We start from the raw sequence: 18,984 nt of genomic DNA on the forward strand, positions 1-18,984 counted from the left end.
CTGTGTTGGATATGGCCTTGAACTAACAGTCTCACTTTGCTCTACGTATATTCTTCCATAGGGGATGAAGGACATCAAGAAAGACAAGGTGTTGATGCGGCGGAAGTCGGAGCTGCCGCAGGACGTGTACACTATAAAAGCCCTGGAGCAACACAAGCGAGCAGAGGAGTACCTGACGGCCAACGAGGAGGCCCTCTGACCAGGGTGTAGTGGCACCCTCCATGCCTAAACCCCCTCCCTCAACCTCCTGTCCGTCTCTCATCCAAACAGTCGCCTACTGTACACCTGATAGCCCCCTCTTCGCCTCCGCTTCTCCTCCCCCTCCACCTCTGCCGGAGATCCCCATCTGCAGAAAACCAAGGCCATCAGAGTTAGACAAGAACACACACTCCTATACGCACACATAGGAACATGCACACAGACGTACAAATTGTTCCAACTTCCAAATACTCACATATATTTGACTACAGTGGGCTGATTGTTAGGTTGCACGAGGACAACCATTATACAACAGTAGTATTAAGTGTAAGCATCCGTGAAGCATGTTTCTTTGTTTTGTTTCTGTTTCCCTTCGGATTGGTTTTGGTTGTCCTCATGTTCCTCCCTCCTGCTGTGATATGCTGTGCTGAAAGGGACGACCAAAGCATTACCTATAGAGGGCAGTCGAGTGAGTGGTGGTCCCGCTAGCTTGTCTGGAGTGAGGGGGTGTGGGATATCTGATTGGTTTGGTGGAAAATAGGGCCATGCTCTAGTCTAGCTGGATGTCTGGTGGAAGTAGTGATTCTGCTCTGTTAAAAAAAAAAAACTTGCTGTCAGTTCATGTCCAGGCAGCATAGTACATTTTGGGGAAGCCAAGTCTGGGACACAAAGCTTACAAGGCAAAGCAATGACATGAGAGGACGAGGAATCAAGATGGCTGCCTTTATCTTAATTTAATTAATGTATGTCAGTCTCTTCCATGAAACCAGTTTTTTCTCACTCTTTAGTTGTAGCTTCATGAAGTCACCTCTTTGCATCCTTAAATCATGGCCTTACAGCATCTGTTGAATTACATTCTCCCTGTTTATTAGTCGCAAGCTAATAGCATGATTGTAAGCCTAGATAATTGGTGTATGCAGGGCAGTCAGTCCGGGTCTCAATTTACTGTTTGAGTGTTAGAATAGTAGAATACACAAGGTGGAATTGAGATATTTGGTTGTGCATCAGCAGTTTCCCGCTTGTCAGTCACTGACAGTCACTCAATTAGCCCATGTCCGCTAACATGTTTTAGATTGGTAAGTTAGTCTACCCAGCTATCTAAACTTGTAGTTATCACGGCCAAATTACGGACCAGGCATGAAGGGCACTTGCCCAGGGGCCCCGGTCTCCAGGGGGCCCCCAATTGATTTCATTAGTCACTTAAGTCAGTTATTTATTTAATTATAGATATCATATTAACATGGCATAAGTCATGGCAACATGTGTAGAATTGCAGGAAATTAGCTGTAAAACTGCACATTTCTCTCTGCCCCACGGCAAAAAGAGTGAAATGACTTATAAAATAGTTTTGCCCGTGAGGTGCCCCTCACTCCCTACCAATATCTCGCCTAGTTCCCCCAAAAGGCGTGAGAAAGCAATCACAATCATCTGATTGCTCGAAGAAGGGTTTTTTGTTTTGTTTGGTTTTTGAGACTTGTTCACAGAACTGATAAGGCTTTTCATATGTTAATTCCTAGTCGGCCGGTCCACTATAAAGCACTTGAAGATACAGAATACGTTTTGAACAAATATCTAAACTTGTAATAGAGCTCCTGTTGAAAAAAAATGTTTATTGTATTTTAGAGGTGTAGCTCAAAAACAAAATCATGTCGCTGTGTCAAAAAGAAACCTCAGAAACCAATTCAGTTAAATCAAATCAAACTGTATTTGCCACATGCGCCGAAAACAACAAGTGTAGACTTTACCTTGAAATGTTACTTACAAGCCCTTAACCAACAGTGCAGTTCAAGAAGAAGACCATATTTACCAAGTAGGCTAAAATGTAAATGAACACAATAAGAATAAGAGAGGATGTCAGGGTAATATTGTCTTTAGGAAAGGCAACCATAAGCTGCTGCAGTGTCCGTCCATCCTTTTCTCAAAGATAACCTTCTCACTCTGCTCTGTCCAGACTCGGACTGTCATGATTGTTATCCATTCCTTCCTTCATAATTATATTGTGTTTATTAATGTTTCTGGCCCAATGGGTAACATCTCCTCTGCCTCTTTAGTTATTCCTCTGTAGCCATCTTCTGGCCTTTCTATCTTATGTGTTTGTGGATTTTATGTTTCTTAAAAGATGAAAATGCACCTCTGTTGAGGTAGTCTCATTGCGGAAAGGAAAACGGTTATTTCGGTTCAAGTGTAGGGAATCTCTACACAATATCATGTTCCCCTTTCTCCTCTAAACCGGCTTGATTCAATAGGTCTAATTCCTAACCTAAGCAATATTTTTAGTTGAAACAAACTCATGCTCTTGAATGGTGTATGGAAGTGCGCAATACAATCCTCCTCATAGGACTATCTACAGATATAAAAAATATAGAATGGCTTTACTAGCACACATGGGAAAAGGAAAGGCTGTGGTTACTGTTGCAAATGTGTACTGTATATTGTAATGTATATTGCTTAGGGGTGCACCCCTACCACCCCCTTGTCTTGTAGGTTAATCCCACCCCCCTTACTCCTCCTCCCTCCTTTTGTTTCTGGTTTGTTTTCTTCCACTTGCTGCGTTTCCTTGTCGTATGGTCTCGTCTATTGAGTTGTCTGTCAATCACACCCAACAGTGGGGAATTGCTCACTCCTAAGGCTGCTGGGCAAAGTGAGTCGTCATCGCACACATACTTATAGAGGCTGGCTGCCAAAGAGTTCCCTCCCTCAACATGACCTTACAGTCACAACGTTAGAGCAGTCTAAATCCGAGCTGCTTTTTATCCGAGCTGCTTTTTATATCATCTGAGTTGGATTCCTAACATGTTTATCCTGACACATAAATATACACTTTTTTTGTAATCACAGTAGCGATAACCTCTACATTCTCCCTCAGTGGAACAAAAATCTCATCAGCTCAGATTGGATTTGCCCAGTCTTGTCTGCACCCGAAGACCTATGCTCTAAATTGTCTTCTGGTGAGGTTTGAAAATGTTACCTGTGCATGAGACATTTGTATTTATAAACACTATATCAATAAGTCGCAATATAGTGTTAAATATTAATTCTTAATACAAATAATGTATTACTGTTCTCTCACCAACCTGAGCAAGGCACATGCATTCCTATTGGCCATGCTTCCAGAAAGTAACTGTTGAGACATTCCAGACTACAAGAGATAGGTAGCATTGTACCAGGGCACTACAATGCCATGGCTGGGTGGTGACTGATTACATGAAATGGCTTAGTTTGTCCAGCAGCCACACACAAACTGAAGAGGACATTTTTTTTAAACAAAGGGTCTCTCTCCACCCCACCCCCCCAGGTCTGACACTAATCTTAAGCTGCTTTCCAGGTCATATGTACATATGTTGTACTTTAATTAGGTAGAGCATTACATAGTATGAAAGTCATATTTTGTACAGATGTTCATGTATGTACAGAACAAAATAAAGTAAAAAATAGTGGACATCCATTGAGTTTGGGAATCTGTTATCCTCACAAACAATATCCATCATTGATTAAACGAGCTAATGACCCTATGCAGAATTCATGGTACAAGAAAGACTGAAATTTCCATTGTTAATTTATGCCCATATACTCACTGGCCAGTTTATTAGGTATACCCATCTACTACCGGTCGGAGTCCCGTTTCTCTCCAGAACAGCCTGAATTATTCTGGGGGTGGATTCTATGAGTTGGAAAAGTACCACAGGGATGTTGGTCTATGCTAACGCTATAGCAACATGCCGTCGCTACAGATTGGACGGCGGCACACCACCGCCACCAGCCTTTACCATTGACACCAGGCAGGATAGGTCCATGGTCTCATGCTTACGCCAAATCCTGACTGCTATTAGCATGGGGAACCAGGTTTTGTCAGAGCAGGCAATATTCTACCAATCACCAATTGTCCAGTGATGGCAATCACATGCCCACTGGAGCCACTTCTTGTTTTTAGCTGATATGAGTGGAACCCGGTGCGGTCATCTGCTGCAATAGCCCATCCGTGACAAGGATCAACGAGTTGTGTGTTCCGAGATGTTTTCGCTGACTGGATGTTTTTGTTTGTCGCTCCATTCTCAGGAAGCCCTAAACACTTATGCGTGAAAAGCCCATATGAACGCAGCAGTTTCTGAGATACTGGAACTGACGATCATACCACGCTCTAAGTCGCTTAGGTCACTCGTTTTGCCCATTCTAACATTTAATCGAACAGTAACTGAAGGCCTGCTTTATATAGCAAGCCACATGACTCACTGTCTGAAGAAACTCTTATACAGCTTATATATTACGTTCAACAAAAACTGATTTAATAGTATTATAATATGGTAATCACAACCAATAGAAAGTATCACATTAAAAACAAACAAAGGTGATCTGATGTTGGAATGTCTCAGGAAGCATTTTTTTGGGAGGGGGGTATAATAGTGCTTCTGTACTCAAGGCCAAACTGTCGTTGAGCCTCATAATACGTACTCCAGTACACTGATTCAAGCTCCTCCAGAGCAGAAACGGTAAGAGTTTGCCTGATCTGAGAGACAAAATATACTATACTCATTCGAACTCCTTCACAAACCCTACAAATGACCTTTAGCAGCAGGTTAGGTGTAGTAGGTACCAAGAGCCTCCTTTGAAAAACAAATATTCATCAGAAATATCATCTAATGAGAATTGGACATAGAGGAGTTCACAATCTCTTGAGAATTGAGACACCTAACACCTGCTCAGAGAGGACCTCAGTGCAGACTCCACTGGGGTAAGTGTGTTGGGGAAATGCAGGACAGAGTTAAAGACAGACTGAGGGAAAGAGGAAATTCAGTCTTATTTGTGCTCTAGCCTCAGGCCTTCTGAGCTTTGGCGAGTCTGGAGCGTCTGCTGGACCATGTCCTTCCACTGGTCGTCCGAGATCTCCTGAGCCCAGGCCGGGATGGCCAGAGAGGGCAGGGCCACTGCTGCCATGGTCCTCTTCACCAGCTCCACGTGGTCTGAAGGAAGGGATGGACATCAGTACAAGGCACTACATTCAGAGAGCATTTGATTGAAACTTCATGATTCTAAGAGCTATGGTCAATCCTAAGGCATTATGAGTATCCCCCTGACCCCTGTATGTAGGGGTACTATGGATGAACTAAGCAAGGCTGCGTCCTTACCTTCATCCATGGGGATGGAGGCTGCGCTGCTGTGTGCTCCTTCTGGGTCTTCGTCACTATCTGGGGGTGGGGGCTGGGGAAGATGCAAGCCCATCAACTGTGGGGAAGTCAATCAAGTTTGATAAATGTCTTGACAAGCAACATGACAGCTAACATTTCACTGACTTTTCTTTATAGAGATGATAAACACATGACACTGATTGAAAAACTAAACTGATCATATTCAGAATATTGTGTTCGATACCTCTATTCTCTCCTGGACTTCTTGCAGTTGCTCTGCTACTGGGGGCATATCCTCAGGATGGTCCCCTGGTGCAGCATTTAGTCCATCAGGGTCCTGGTTTAGTGGCTGGTAATAGTAACCTCCATTATCATCCTCCTCCTCTCCACTCCACTCCCCGCCCACCTCAGGCACCCCAGCGTCCGACGGCCGCTCCTGACCTAGCTCCTCCTCAGAGTTCGGTAAGATTCTCTCAGGACCCATCTCGAACGCAATCTCCACTTCCATCCACGGAGGTCGGACTCAGGCACAAGCCCTGGATGTGGTGGGGTAGAGAGCGTCATTGTGACACTACACAGCAGTGATATACAGTACTCAATCCGGACCTGAGGCTATTGACTCGAAGGGAATCATGCACGAGCATGGATGCAGATACTAATCTAAGTTATCTGTCAATCCATCTCCATCTACCTGCTGTTATCGAATAGCTAAGTAAGATTGATTTAGCTCGACTGCAAGCTAAAGACGATAGCTTTTATTAGACGTCATAAGCTAACCGGCTAGCTAGCTCATATAGGATGACAGACAGACTGCCCGATGAGGGACACACCACATGCAGGTGAGATTATTATAAACGCCCATTTCACTAACCTTTGAAAGTTAGATTTTTCTCAATGTTTTGGGCCACCAGCCAGCTACTGTTGTGGTTCCTGTTCCCGTATGTCAATGAAACGGAAATCGAGGCGGATTTGAAGTCATCGCGTTTTGATGCCAGGGTTCCGGTTGGGAAGTACGCCATCCCATGTACCCATAGGAGACTGGCGGTACTGCAGTTTAACTGACGCCGAGCCCAGAAAGACAATTCCAATTGACGTCCCCATTTGAGAACATTTTCAAAATTCCCAAAACGACACTTTCGTTATCACCTTTATACCAAAAATATCAATAGAATGTTTCCATGAACTGTCTTAGATTGTTGATTTTTTTCCCCCAGGCACTCAGCCGAAGTTATGGACAGAAAAGAGCAGAGGCTCTGAGCTGTCCGATCAGGTCCATTGTCCACTGAGTTTAGCCTTGCCGTATGCCCTTGGGGTATCCCCGTCACCATCTTGGATGTCTGTCCAACCGATTAGACAAACAAAGGAAGTCTGCAACGTAAGCCCCTCAGTCTTCGTTTTTGAACGAGTTTGCGAGTATATTAATTATGTTCAATTCGGGCCTGATACGCCCCATAATTCAATTCGCAATAATTGTACATCCGCTAAGAAAAGTCTGCGGACACTTAGAACCCCAACCTCAGTATGGATAAATCAACATACAACTGTTTAAGTTAAACGGTAAGAAAGTGTGCCTCTAATGCACATGACGGCACAAACATGTGTCGTAAAAGTAATTATGTTTGTTTGGTTAGCTTTTGGAAATTGTAGAAATAAAACATTTTCATTCTTCAGAAGTTCCAGCTTGGCAGGCTAACGTTAGTTAACTAATTAATTTGCTAGCTGTCATACAGTCGGCGTATGTTAATAATTATATAGTTAATATAAGTAGACACGCAATTATAATTCCGGGCAAGGGCGGTCCATTTAAAAATCATTCCTCTCTTTCGCTACAAGTGTTTACTCGTCAGACGTCATGGAAACGTCATCAGAAGTGTCCACTGAATTTGAGGGTATAGGGTGTGTCTTTTCACATTATTTAAATATTATTTGGAAATGATCAGTAAATGTAAAAACAAAACAGCAATACGCACCATAAAAATATTTAACAAATTGAAAATGAATCTTGATATTTAATACCCCTGTCTGTTAGGTTTTTGTACTCTTGTTTGTATATCTGTTTTTTGTATTTGTCTTTTTAGTGTTTGGAATGCAGCCAAAGACGGACTGAAATTAATGGATTCCAATTATATCATTTCATTAACAGTTCAAGTAAGTTGGTAATTGATTTGTAGTTATGATTTTAGTAATACATAACTAATTAGCTAGCTACTTCATCTTGAATATGAAGTTGGTTATAGCCATCTTGTCAGTTTGCCTTGTGATTTGCTATAACTAGGGTGGCTGAGGGTTAGTCCACATTCAATGTCATTGAGGATAGCTGGCTAGCTAGAAAACGAGAACGTTAGCTGGTAGTCTACTTCAAATTTGCATTATCTAAATATCGTTAGCCTTCACAAGCTTGCGATGTAAACACCATTAATATCTTCCTATCTAGCTAGCTCGTTAATATTAATGACACTTGGGCTGAGTGTAGTTAGCTACATTGATCATTGTGTCTACATTGCTTGATAGGAAAGTTATTTGAGACAAATCAGATGAAAACTTGGTCACAAATTATGTAGCGGGGGGGCTTTTTTCCTCTTCAAATGGGGTGTAGAATAGGCCTTTTAGTATAGGCTTTTTGGTGTCAATTAAGGACCTCTTACACTTGAAGAATGCACACTCTTGTTTTATGTTTGGACACTGCCTTCAGAAAGTATTCACAACCCTTGACTTTTTCCACATTTTGTTGGGCGATAAGGTAGGACTGGGCGATAAAGGCCTAAAAATCATACAGTTATGTTTTCTCGAAATAAGTGTTGTACAATTAAAAGGTCAAATGCACTGCATTTCAAACGGTTAGCAATAATCTAATGAATTCAGGGCTTGTGAAGTTATACCTAGGCTAAAGCCTCCCACAACCATAAGACCCACATTATTTTATCCTGCTTTTTTTTGCAATAATCACTGATCTGGCCTTCAAGTCTGTCTATGAAAATGCCCTTTTTGTTACAAATGTAACTATACTGAAAAAATATATAAACACAAAATGCAACAATTTCAAAGACTTTACTGAGTTACAGTTCATATGAGGAATATCTGTCAATTTAAATAAATTCTTTAGGCCCTAATCTATGGATTTCATGTGACTGGGAATACAGATATGCATCTGTTGGTCACAGATACCTTAAAATAAATGGGCCTCAGGAACTCGTCAAGGTATTTCTGTGCATTCAAATTGCTAAGGATAAAATGCAATTGTGTTCATTGTCTGTAGCTTATGCCTGCCCATACCATAACCCCACCGCCACCATGGGGCACTTTGTTCACAACGTTGACATCAGCAAACGGCTCGCTGACATGACGCCACACACATGGTCTGACGTTGTCAGGCCTGTTGGACATACTGCCTAATTCTCTAAAATGACGTTGACGGTGGCTTATGGTAGAGAAATTAACATTCAATAATCTGGCAACAGCTCTGGTGGACATTCCTGCAGTCAGCATGCCAATTGCACACTCCCTCAACTTGAGACATCTGTGTCATTGTGTGTATGACAAAACTGCACATTTTAGAGTGGCCTTTTATTGTCCCCAGCACAAGGTGCACCTCTGTGATGATCATGCTGTTTAATCAGCTTCCTGATATGCCACACCTGTCGGGTGGATGGATTATCTTGGCGTAGGAGAAATGTTCTTGAACAGGGATGTAAACAAATTTGTGCACACAATTTAAGATAAATCAGCATTTTATGCTTATTGCACATTTATACAATCAGTGGTGACCTGTCATTCAGGGCTTGTTTTGCAAAAAAAATATATTTAAACTCAGCAAAGAATGAAACGTCCCTTTTTCAGGACCCTGTCTTTCAAAGATAATTCGTAAAAATCCAAATAACTTCACAGATCTTCATTGTAAATGGTTCAAACACTGTTTCCCATGCGTGTTCAATGAACCAGAAACGATTAATGAACATGCACCTGTTGAACCGTTGGTAAGACACTTAACAGCTTACAGACTAGGCAATTAAGGTCACAGTTATTAAAACAGTTATTAAAAGGGGTCTCGCTTTTCAAAGCTTAAAAGTATAAACATTTACACACAACACCATGGGCCAGAAAATATTTTATACATTGGCCATGCTGTCAATCCAGCATGACTTCTGCTGTGTTCAAAACAACGGGAAACTCGGAACTGGGAAATCTCAGACTTTAGTGAGTTCAAGACAACTGGGAACATGGAAAAAAACAAGCTTGTACTGAACGGTTAGAACGGTCATCCATCTCGGAATTCCAGGTCGGGAACTCGGGCCTCTTTTCTAGAGCGCCGACATGAAGATCACTGATGTCATGATTCGATCTTGTTTTTTACAAGTTCCCAGTTGTCTTGAAAGCACCATCAATCCAGAGAATGCCAGGTTAATCACAAAGTTTGCCACAAGAAGGACCGCCGCGCCACATTCGAGTGCACAGCACAACAACGGTGAGTAAAAATAAGTCTTGTATACTGCTGCATAAATTATGTAATATCCCAGGGAGATATGTGTTTTTATCCTTTTATTTAACTAGGCAAGTCAGTTAAGAACACATTCTTATTTTCAATGACGGCCTAGGAACAGTGGGTTAACTGCCTGTTCAGGGGCAGAATGACAGATTTTTTACCTTGTCAGCTTGAGGATTCGATCTTGCAACCTTTCGGTTACTAGTCCAACGCTCTAACCACTAGGATACCTGCTGCCCCAACAGAAGCAAGCTGGCATAAATGAAAAATAACAAAACCTTGACTCTTGCGATACAGGCATTTGGTGAACATTGAAATTGTTTTAGAATTGTCTTGCTTGAATAAGTATTCAACCCCTTTGTTATGGCAAGCCTAAATTAGTTCAGGAGTAATAATTGGCTTAACAAGTCACATAATACGTTGCATGGACTCACTCTGTGCAATAATTGAGTTTAAAATTATTTTAATCTCTGTGTCCCGGTCATACAATTATCTATAAGGTCCCTCAGTCGAGCAGTGCATTTCAAACACACATTCAACCACAAGGACCAGGTAGATTTTTCAATGCCTCGCAAAGAAGGGCAACTATTGGTAGATCGGGGGGGAAACAAATAAAAAATAAAAACAGACATTGAATAACCCTTTGAGCATTATGAAATTATTACACTTTGGATGGTGTAAAAATATACAGGTGTCCTTCCTAAATCTGTTGCGGAGAAGAAGGATACCGCTTAGGGATTTCACCATGAGGCCAATGGTGATTTTAAAAACTGAGGATAAATCAACAACATTGTAATTACTAACCTAATTGACAGAGAAAAGAAGGAAGCTTGTACAGAATAAAATTAAAAAACATGCATCCTGTTTGCAATAAGGCACGAAAGTAAAACTGCAAAAAAATTGTCTAAAAAAGTATTTTATATCCTGAATACAATGTGTTATGTTTAGGGAAAATCCAACACATCACTGAATTCCCCTCTTCGTATTTTCAAGCATGGTTATGGCTGCATCATGTTATGGGTATGCTTGTCATGAACAAGAACAACAGAGTTGGCAAGAACAACAGAGTTTTTTGGGGGGATAAAAATAAATGGAAAAGAGCTAAGCACAAACAGAATCCTAGAGGAAAACCTGGTTCTGTCTGCTTTCCAACAGAGACTGGGAGAGAAATTCACCTTTCAGCAGGACAATAACCTAAAACTGGAGAATGTTTCTGAGTGGCCTCGTTACTGTTTTGACTGCTTGAAAATGGTTGTATAGCAATGATCAACTATCAGCTGGAAGAATATTTAAAATAATGTGCAAATATTGTACAATCCCTTGGAGACATACTCAGAAAGACTCACAGCTGTAAATCGCTAACATGTATTGACTCAGGTGTATTGTATTGACTCAAACCAGAAACTGTGGATAGATGGTAGCATTCGTGCAAAACTGAAAGCGCGAACCACCGCATTTAACCAGGACAAGGTGACAGGGAATATGGCCGAATACAAACTGTGTAGTTATTCCCCCCCATAAGGCTACCAAAAAGGCAAAGCATCAGTACAGAGACAAAGTAGAGTCGCAATTCAACAGCTCAGACACGAGACGTATGTGGCAGGGTCTACCGACAACCACGGAATACAAAGGGAAAACCAGCCATGTCGCTGACACGGATGTCTTGCTTCCGGACAAGCTAAACACCTTCTTTGAGGATAACACAGTGCCACCAACGTGGCCTGCTACCAAGAACTGTGGGCTCTCCTTCTCTGTGGCTGATGTAAGTAAGAAGTTTAAGCATGTTAACCCCCGCAAGGCTGCTGGCCCAGACAGCATCCCTAGTCGCTTCCTCAGAGCATGTGCAGACCAGCTGGCTGGAGTGTTTACCGACATATTCAATCTCTCCCTATCCCACTCAGCTGTCTCCACTTGCTTCAGGACAGCCACCATTGTTCCTATACCCAAGAAAGCAAAGGTAACTGAACTAAATGACTACCGCCCTGTAGCACTCACTTTTGTCATTATGAAGTGCTTTGAGAGGCTAGTTAAGGATCATATCACCTCTAGCTTACCTGTCACCCTAGACCCACTTCAATTTGTTTTGCGCCCCAATAGATCCACAGACGATGCAACCGCCATCGCACTGCACACTGTCCTATACCATCTGGACAAGAGGAATACCTATGTAAGAATGTTGTACGTTGACTATAGCTCAGCATTCAACACCATAGGATCCTTCAAGCTCATCATTAAGCTTGGGGCCCTGGGTCTGAACCCCACCCTGTGCAACTGGGTCCTGGACTTCCTGATGGGCTGCCCCCAGGTGGTAAAAGTAGGAAATAACATCTCCACTTCGCTGACCCTCAACACTGGAGCCCCACAAGGGTGCATGATCAGCCCCCTCCAGGACTCCCTGTTCACCCATGACTGCGTGGACACGCACACCTCCAACTCAATCATCAAGTGTGCAGACGACACAACATTAGTAGGCCTGATGACCAACAATGACGAGACGGCCTAGAGGGAGGAGGTGAGGGCCCTGGGAGAATGGTGCAAGGAAAATAACTTTTCACTCAATGTCAACAAAGCAAAAGGAGCTGATCGTGGACTTCAGGAAACAGCAGAGGGAGCACGCCCCTATCCACATCGACGGGACCGCAGTGGAGAAGGTGGAAAGCTTAAGTTCCTCTGCGTACACATCACTGACGATCCAAAAGGGTCCACACAACAGCGCCTCCTCAACCTTAGAGGGCTAAAGAAAATTGTATTGGCCCCTAAAACCCTCACAAACTTTTACAAATGCACAATTGAGAGCATCCTGTGGGGCTGTATCACCGCCTGATACAACAACTGCATCACCCGCAACTGCAGGGCTCACCAGAGGGTAGTGCAGTCTGCCAAACGCATCACAGGGGGTAAACTACCTGCCCTCCTGGACACCTACAGCATCCGATGTCACAGGAAGACCAAAAGGATCATCAAGGACATCAACCACCCGAGCCACGGCCTGTTCACCCCGCTATCATCCAGAAGGCGAGGTCAGTACAGGTGCATCAAAGCTGGGACCGAGAGACTGAAAAACAGCTTGTATCTCAAGGCCATCAGACTGTTAAATAGCCATCACTAGCACATGATGAGGCTGCAGTAATTAGAATCACTGGCCACTTTAATAATGGAACACTAGTCACTTGAATAATGTTTACATACTGCTTTAGTCATCTCATATGTATAAACTGTATTAAATTCTACTGTATTCTACTGCCATTCCGACATTGAGAAATATATATTTCTTAATTCTATTCTTTTACTTTTAGATTTGTGTGAATTGTTAGATACTGCTTCACTGTTGGAGCTAAGAACACAAGCATTTCACTACACCTGCAAAAACATCTGCTAAATGTGTATGTGACCAATACAATTTGATTTGATTTTGTGTGAATACCTATGTAAATTATGTTTTTTTTGCAAACACTTCTAAAAACATGCCTTCACCTTTTAACTATGAGGCATTGTGTGTAAATGGGTGAGACAAAATCTATGTAATCTATTTTGAATTCAGGCTGTAACACAACAAAATGAGGAATAAATCAAGGGCTATGAATACTTTCTGAAGACACGGTACTTCTACTGGTAACCAGTTCACTGTTTGTTTAATTTGTCACCAGGGAGGTTGGCCTTTCTTTGTGAAATGTTCAGTATAAATTGAAACGGCTATGCCACTAATAAGAAAAATGATTGCTTCCTTTTCTAGCCTATTAAATACAGATGTAGACCTACATCACAATGGGTGGACACGTGAGTAAAGTGTGGTGTCAGACTATCGATCATGGTTATGCCGTTCAGGACACCTCTTATGTTCCTGGACACAACTACACTGTGCTGGAATCACCCAGAACACTCAAGTGTAACTTGAGGTCAGTTGGAGACAAACTGTTAACATTTGATTTAATGAATCACTTTAACGCATCAATGTTCTTAACACAGGAGGTCGGTGGCACCTTTAATTGGGAGGATGGGCTCCTAGTAATGGCTGGAGTTAAATGAATGGAATGGTATCAAACACATCACACACATGGTTTCCATGTGTTCGATATCATTCCATTACTCCATTCCAGCCATTATTTTGAGCAGTCCTCCCCTCACCAACCTCTTGTGGTTCTTAACTAACATTTTGATTTTGTCTACTAACAACCCACTCATAGCCTTTACCTTGACGTGGTGAGTGGGCTTCAAACCAAGACAGACCATTCATTTATCATTTCTTTAAAATGCTCAGATAACCACCTGTGTGTGTGTGTGTGTGCCCTTTCCCTCTCCCTTCTGCTGGACTACTTACTGAATGGTGTGACTGTCGCAGCTGCAGCATAACTATTCAACACGAGTAGTAATTGGACATTTGGTGTGAATTGAACTATGAATACTGCTCCAGTGTTAATGTTATTGTGTGCCACTGGGTGTGCTGCGTTTTGATATAGTTCGTTATATGCAGGTGACCTTACTCGGATGCAGCATGTCAGCCCTACACACCTGGTTGCCTTTAATTGGTTGATATCTTATCTGCAATAAGAATGGAGGAAACAGAGATAACGGTAGGATGCCGCCCAGGAGGAAGCCCTGCAAAAAGGGATGATTTTTACCATACTTTCTCATTGGCGTGATTGTCATGTCCTCTCACTCTCTCGCTCCTCTTCTCTCTGTCACTCCTCTTCTGTCACTCCTCTCCTGTCTCTTCTGTCCTCTCTTCTCTGTCTCTTCGACAGCACATGGCCTCGTGATCAAGTTCAACGAATGAGTGAATGCCACAGACAAGTGAGCCTTCAACCCTCTCCACAAGGCAGCTCAGAAGGTAAACATAGTGAATGTATGCATGTGTTATATCTCTCTAGTTGCACAAGTGTTTGACTTACAATGGCTTAGTCTGGTCATAATTCCCATCCAATATATTTTGACACAATTGGCTAGGGAAACCCCTTTTCGCCCAGTAACTCTCCCTTGGACCACATTCTCCTCCTTCCTCAGGCTGATGATATGTGCCCTGTTTATGGACACTATGCCCCCAGATGCAGAGAAGAGGGATCACCAGCTCAGCTCATCAAACTGTCCAATTTCTACAGGGGACAACAGACTAGATTGAGGTCTTCACGGTCCAAAAAGCCTGGTAAATGACCTGATAAATCCTACCCCCGCAAACCTATGTGAACTTTTTAAGTTTGCGGCATATTTCAGAGATAAAATAACCAACATTAGGCGGGTTAACAGTCAAGCAAGACCTGATGTGAAGTTTGATATGTGCCCTAGCCGATAAGTGGTTGACACGAACATGCTCAGGAAATTGATATCACAACTTGAGCTTTCGAACTGCCTTCTCAATCCTATCCCCACCACCTTCTTCAAAACGGTTTTTAATTGCATACCTGAAGAAGTGCAAGCTATTGTTAATCACTCCCTTGTTAATCACTTCCTAAAAACTGCTATGGTGAAACCCCTCTGAAGAAAAGAAACCTAGATTCTTCAGCTCTTGTCAATTTTCAGCCAATCTACATCCTTACATTCTTAAGCAAAATTCTGGAGAATTTTGTTTATGAACAGCAAAATTATTTTAGTGCCAACTGTATTTGAATTTTTTGTTGTTGAAAAATTCCAGTATGGTTTTTGGGCCCACCCCAGCACAGAAACAGCCTTAGTTAAAGTGGTATATGATCTTAGAGCCAACACAGATGCCAAACAAATCTCTGTCTTTGTACTCTTGGATTTAAGTGCTGCATTCGACACTGTTGACCATGATGTCCTTCTGGGCAGACTGGAGTGATGGGTTGGCCTCTACGGTCCAGTTCTAAATTGGTTTAGGAACTATTTAACTGGTCAAGAGCTGTTGTTTTTTTATCACCCTTTGTGACAAAAAATGACGCCGAAGGAGATGGCTGCCGTTTTATGATCCTGTAACCAATTGTGAGGTTGTGTATGTTTTTTTCGCATTCTTTCGCATTCAAGTTATTTTGTACATAGTGTTTCAGCCACCGTGTCTTATGACCAAAAAGAGCTTCTAGATATCAAAACAGTGATTACTCACCCCATACTGGAGGAATACTTTTTCTTCAAGTCTGAAGGGAACGATTTACTTCAGACACCCCACAAGGCCCTCATACCCGTAATTCGCAGGAGAAAGAGACGGAAGTATCGTGGACGAAGACCCAGGTGCCTTGTTAGTATCCGCCGCTGAGATGGTAATCTACCTTTACCATCCGTCCTATTAGCCAATGTACAATCAATCCATAATAAAATAGACAAACTATGATCACGTGTGTATATACTACCAACAGGACATTAAAAAACTGTATCTTATGTTTCACCAAGTCTTGGCATAAAGTCGACAAGAAATACATACGGCTAGCGGGTTTTATGCTTTTCGGCAGGACAGAACAGCAGCCTCTGGTAAGACAAGGGGTGGCGGTCTATGTATATTTGTAAACAACAGCTGGTGCACAAAATCTAAGGAACTCGAGGTTTTGCTCGCCTGAGGTAGAGTATCTCATGATAAGCTGTAGACCACACTATTTATCAAGAAAGTTTTCATCTGTATTTTTCTAAGCTGTCTACATGTCACCACAAACTGATGCTGGCACTAAGACCGCACTCAATGAGCAGTATATGGCCATAAGTAAACAGGAAAATGCTCACACAGAGGTGGCGCTCCTAGTGCCTGGGGACTTTAATGCAGGAAAACTCATCTGTTTTACTTAATTTCTACCAGCATGTTAATTGTGCAACCAGAGGGAAAACAACTCTAGACCATCTTTACTTCACACAAAACCACTCCACACAAGACTACTCTCCCTCGCCCTCCATTTGGCAAATCTGACCATAATTCTTTCCTCCCGATTCCTGCTTACAAACAAACAACTAAAGCAGGAAGCACCAGTGGCTCGGTCAGTAAGAAAGTAGTCAGGTAAAGCAGATGTTAAGCTACAGGACTGTTTTGCTAGCACAGACTGGAATATGTTCCGGGATTCTTCTGATGGAGGAGTACACCACATCAGTCACTGGCTTCATCAATAAGTGCATCGAGGACGTCATCCCCACAGTGACCATACGTACATACCAGAACCCATGGATTACAGGCAACATGCGCACTGAGCTAAAGAGTAGAGCTGCCGCTTTCAAGGAGCGGGACTCTAACCCGGAAGATTATAAGAAATCCCACTATGCCCTCCGACGGACAATCAAACAGGCAAAGCGTCAATACAGGACTAAGAATGAATCGTACTACATCGGCTCTAACGCTCATCAGATGTGGCAGGGCTTGCAAACCATTAGACTACAAAGGGAAACCCAGCTGCGAGCTTCCCAGGGACGCAAGCTTACCAGATGAGCTGAATGCCTTTTATGCTCGCTTCGAGGCAAGCAACACTGAAGCGAGCATGAGAGCACCGACTGTTCCAGACGACTGTGTGATAACGCTCTTGGTAGTCGATGTCAGCTAGACCATTAAATAGGTCAACATTCACAAAGCCACGGTGCCAGAAGGCTTTATCAGGAAGTGTACTCAAAGCATGCGCAGACCAACTGGCAAGTGTCTTCACTGACATTTTCAACCTCTCCCTGACTGAGTCTGTAATGTTTAAAGCAGACCACCATAGTCCCTGTGCCCAAGGAGGTGTAGGTAACCTGCCTAAATGATTACCGCCCCGTAGCACTCACGTCGGTAGCCATGAAATGCTTTGAAAAGCTGGGTATGGCTCACATCAACAGCATCATCTTGGATGCCCGAGACCCACCCCAATTCGCATACCGCCCCAACAGATCCACAGATGACACAATCTCAATCGCACTCCACACTGCCCTTTCCCACCTGGACAAAAGGAACACCTATGTGAGATTGCTGTTCATTGACTACAGCTCAGCGTTCAACACCATAGTGCCCACAAAGCTCATCCCTAAGCAAAGGACCCTGGGAGTTAACACCTCCCTCTGTAACTGGATCCTGGACTTCCTGACGGGCTGACCCCAGGTGGTAAGAGTAGGCAACAACACGTGTGCCACGCTGATCCTCAACACTGGGGCCCCTCAGGGGTGTGTGTTTAGTCCCCTCCTGTACTCGCTGTTCACCCACGACTGCGTGGCCAAACACGACTCCAACACCATCATTAAGTTTGCGGACGACACAACAGTTGTAGGCCTGATCACCGACAAAGATTGAGACAGCCTATATGGAGTAGGTCAGAGACATGGCAAGTGGTGCAATGACAACAACCTCTCCCTCAATGTGAGCAAGACAAAGGAGCTGATCGTGGACTACAGGAAAAGCGGGCCGAACAGGCCCCCATTTAACATTGACAGGGCTGTAGTGGAGCGGGTCGAGAGTTTCTAGTTCCTTGTTGTCCACATCACCAACAAACTATCATGGTCCAAACACACCAAGGCATTCGTGAAATTGTATTGGTCACATACACATGGTTAGCAGATGTTATTGCGAGTGTAGCGAAATTATTATGCTTCTAGTTCCGACAGTGCAGCAGTATCTAACAAGTAATCTAACAACTCCACAACATAACCTTAATACACACTAATCTAAGTAAAGGAATAGAATAAGAATATATAAATATATGGATGAGATAAAAAATACACTATCCCAGGATAGGTGCAACATCCGAGATGACGTAGAATGGTTCCAGACACTCCCCCACACATCTTGTCTCAGAATTTATCTCTATGGTGGAAAATTGCAAGATTATGTTATAATACTTTTATTGCATCAAATGGTTGCTTTATGCTACAGATTAAGGGTTTGTTATAATGCTCATCTGTGTGTGTGTTTTACTGAGGATGGGCCTCTGGGAGATAACACTGACAAGAGATTTACAATGTCTTGTGGGTGATAAAACCTAAAGAGGCCGCATTCCAGAGCATGAGTTAATGTTTCTGTTCTCTATGGTACCAGGGAGAGATGACCCCAGGGCCATACCCTGGTCTGAACAATGAAAGAAAACTGTTGACACAGCAGATACTGTCTGCTGTGAATTATAAGTATCTTTTATACAAATCTTAACCTTGTGACCCATTCTATACATCTGTTGTTCATCATGTAGGTTGAAAGGGGTGTATCTTGGCTATAAAATGCCTGTACTTTTGTCTCGGGGCTAACTCTTGACGTGATAAGTTTCTCTCTCCTATTTTGATAGTAAAGAAATTAACCACCACATC

General features: G+C 42.8%; 2 protein-coding genes and 2 long non-coding RNA genes across 4 annotated transcripts in view; 3 read left to right on the forward strand and 1 right to left on the reverse strand.

Annotated features, from left to right (window-relative positions):
- The window catches only part of LOC135512402 (serine/threonine-protein phosphatase 2A 56 kDa regulatory subunit delta isoform-like), a 60,590-nt gene extending 56,950 nt beyond the window's left edge, over positions 1-3,640 (forward strand). The window contains exon 17 of the mRNA XM_064934409.1: positions 62-3,640. Coding sequence (XP_064790481.1) covers positions 62-199 — 138 coding nt within the window. The 3' untranslated portion in view covers positions 200-3,640. The remainder of the gene's footprint in view (positions 1-61) is intronic.
- An 819-nt stretch (positions 3,641-4,459) lies between these two features.
- On the reverse strand, positions 4,460-5,829 carry LOC135512404 (male-enhanced antigen 1-like). Its single transcript, XM_064934410.1, has 3 exons — positions 5,566-5,829; positions 5,322-5,418; positions 4,460-5,156 (listed from the first exon to the last, which is right to left on the reverse strand). The coding sequence occupies exons 1-3, from the start codon at positions 5,827-5,829 to the stop codon at positions 4,993-4,995; spliced, it is 525 nt and encodes a 174-aa protein (XP_064790482.1). The 3' UTR covers positions 4,460-4,992.
- Positions 5,830-5,841: 12 nt separating this feature from the next.
- Positions 5,842-13,569, forward strand: LOC135512406 (uncharacterized). The gene is made up of 3 exons (XR_010451408.1): positions 5,842-6,160; positions 7,400-7,469; positions 13,535-13,569. It is a non-coding gene; the product is annotated as an uncharacterized LOC135512406 (long non-coding RNA).
- A 729-nt stretch (positions 13,570-14,298) lies between these two features.
- Positions 14,299-15,380, forward strand: LOC135511659 (uncharacterized). Its single transcript, XR_010451288.1, has 3 exons — positions 14,299-14,372; positions 14,544-14,629; positions 14,803-15,380. It is a non-coding gene; the product is annotated as an uncharacterized LOC135511659 (long non-coding RNA).
- The last annotated feature ends 3,604 nt before the right edge of the window (positions 15,381-18,984 follow it).

This window comes from Oncorhynchus masou, chromosome 24, assembly GCF_036934945.1.
Source record: "Oncorhynchus masou masou isolate Uvic2021 chromosome 24, UVic_Omas_1.1, whole genome shotgun sequence".
Classification (NCBI taxonomy): Eukaryota; Metazoa; Chordata; class Actinopteri; order Salmoniformes; family Salmonidae; genus Oncorhynchus; species Oncorhynchus masou.

Coding starts and splice junctions, on each gene's coding strand:
- LOC135512404 (XM_064934410.1), bottom strand. CDS start 5,829: ATGGAAGTGGAGATTGCGTTCGAGATGGGTCCTGAGAGAATCTTACCG. Junction 5,419..5,565: donor AAGTCCAGGAGAGAATAGAG/GTATCGAACACA, acceptor ACTTCCCCACAG/TTGATGGGCTTGCATCTTCC. Junction 5,157..5,321: donor CTCCATCCCCATGGATGAAG/GTAAGGACGCAG, acceptor CCCTTCCTTCAG/ACCACGTGGAGCTGGTGAAG.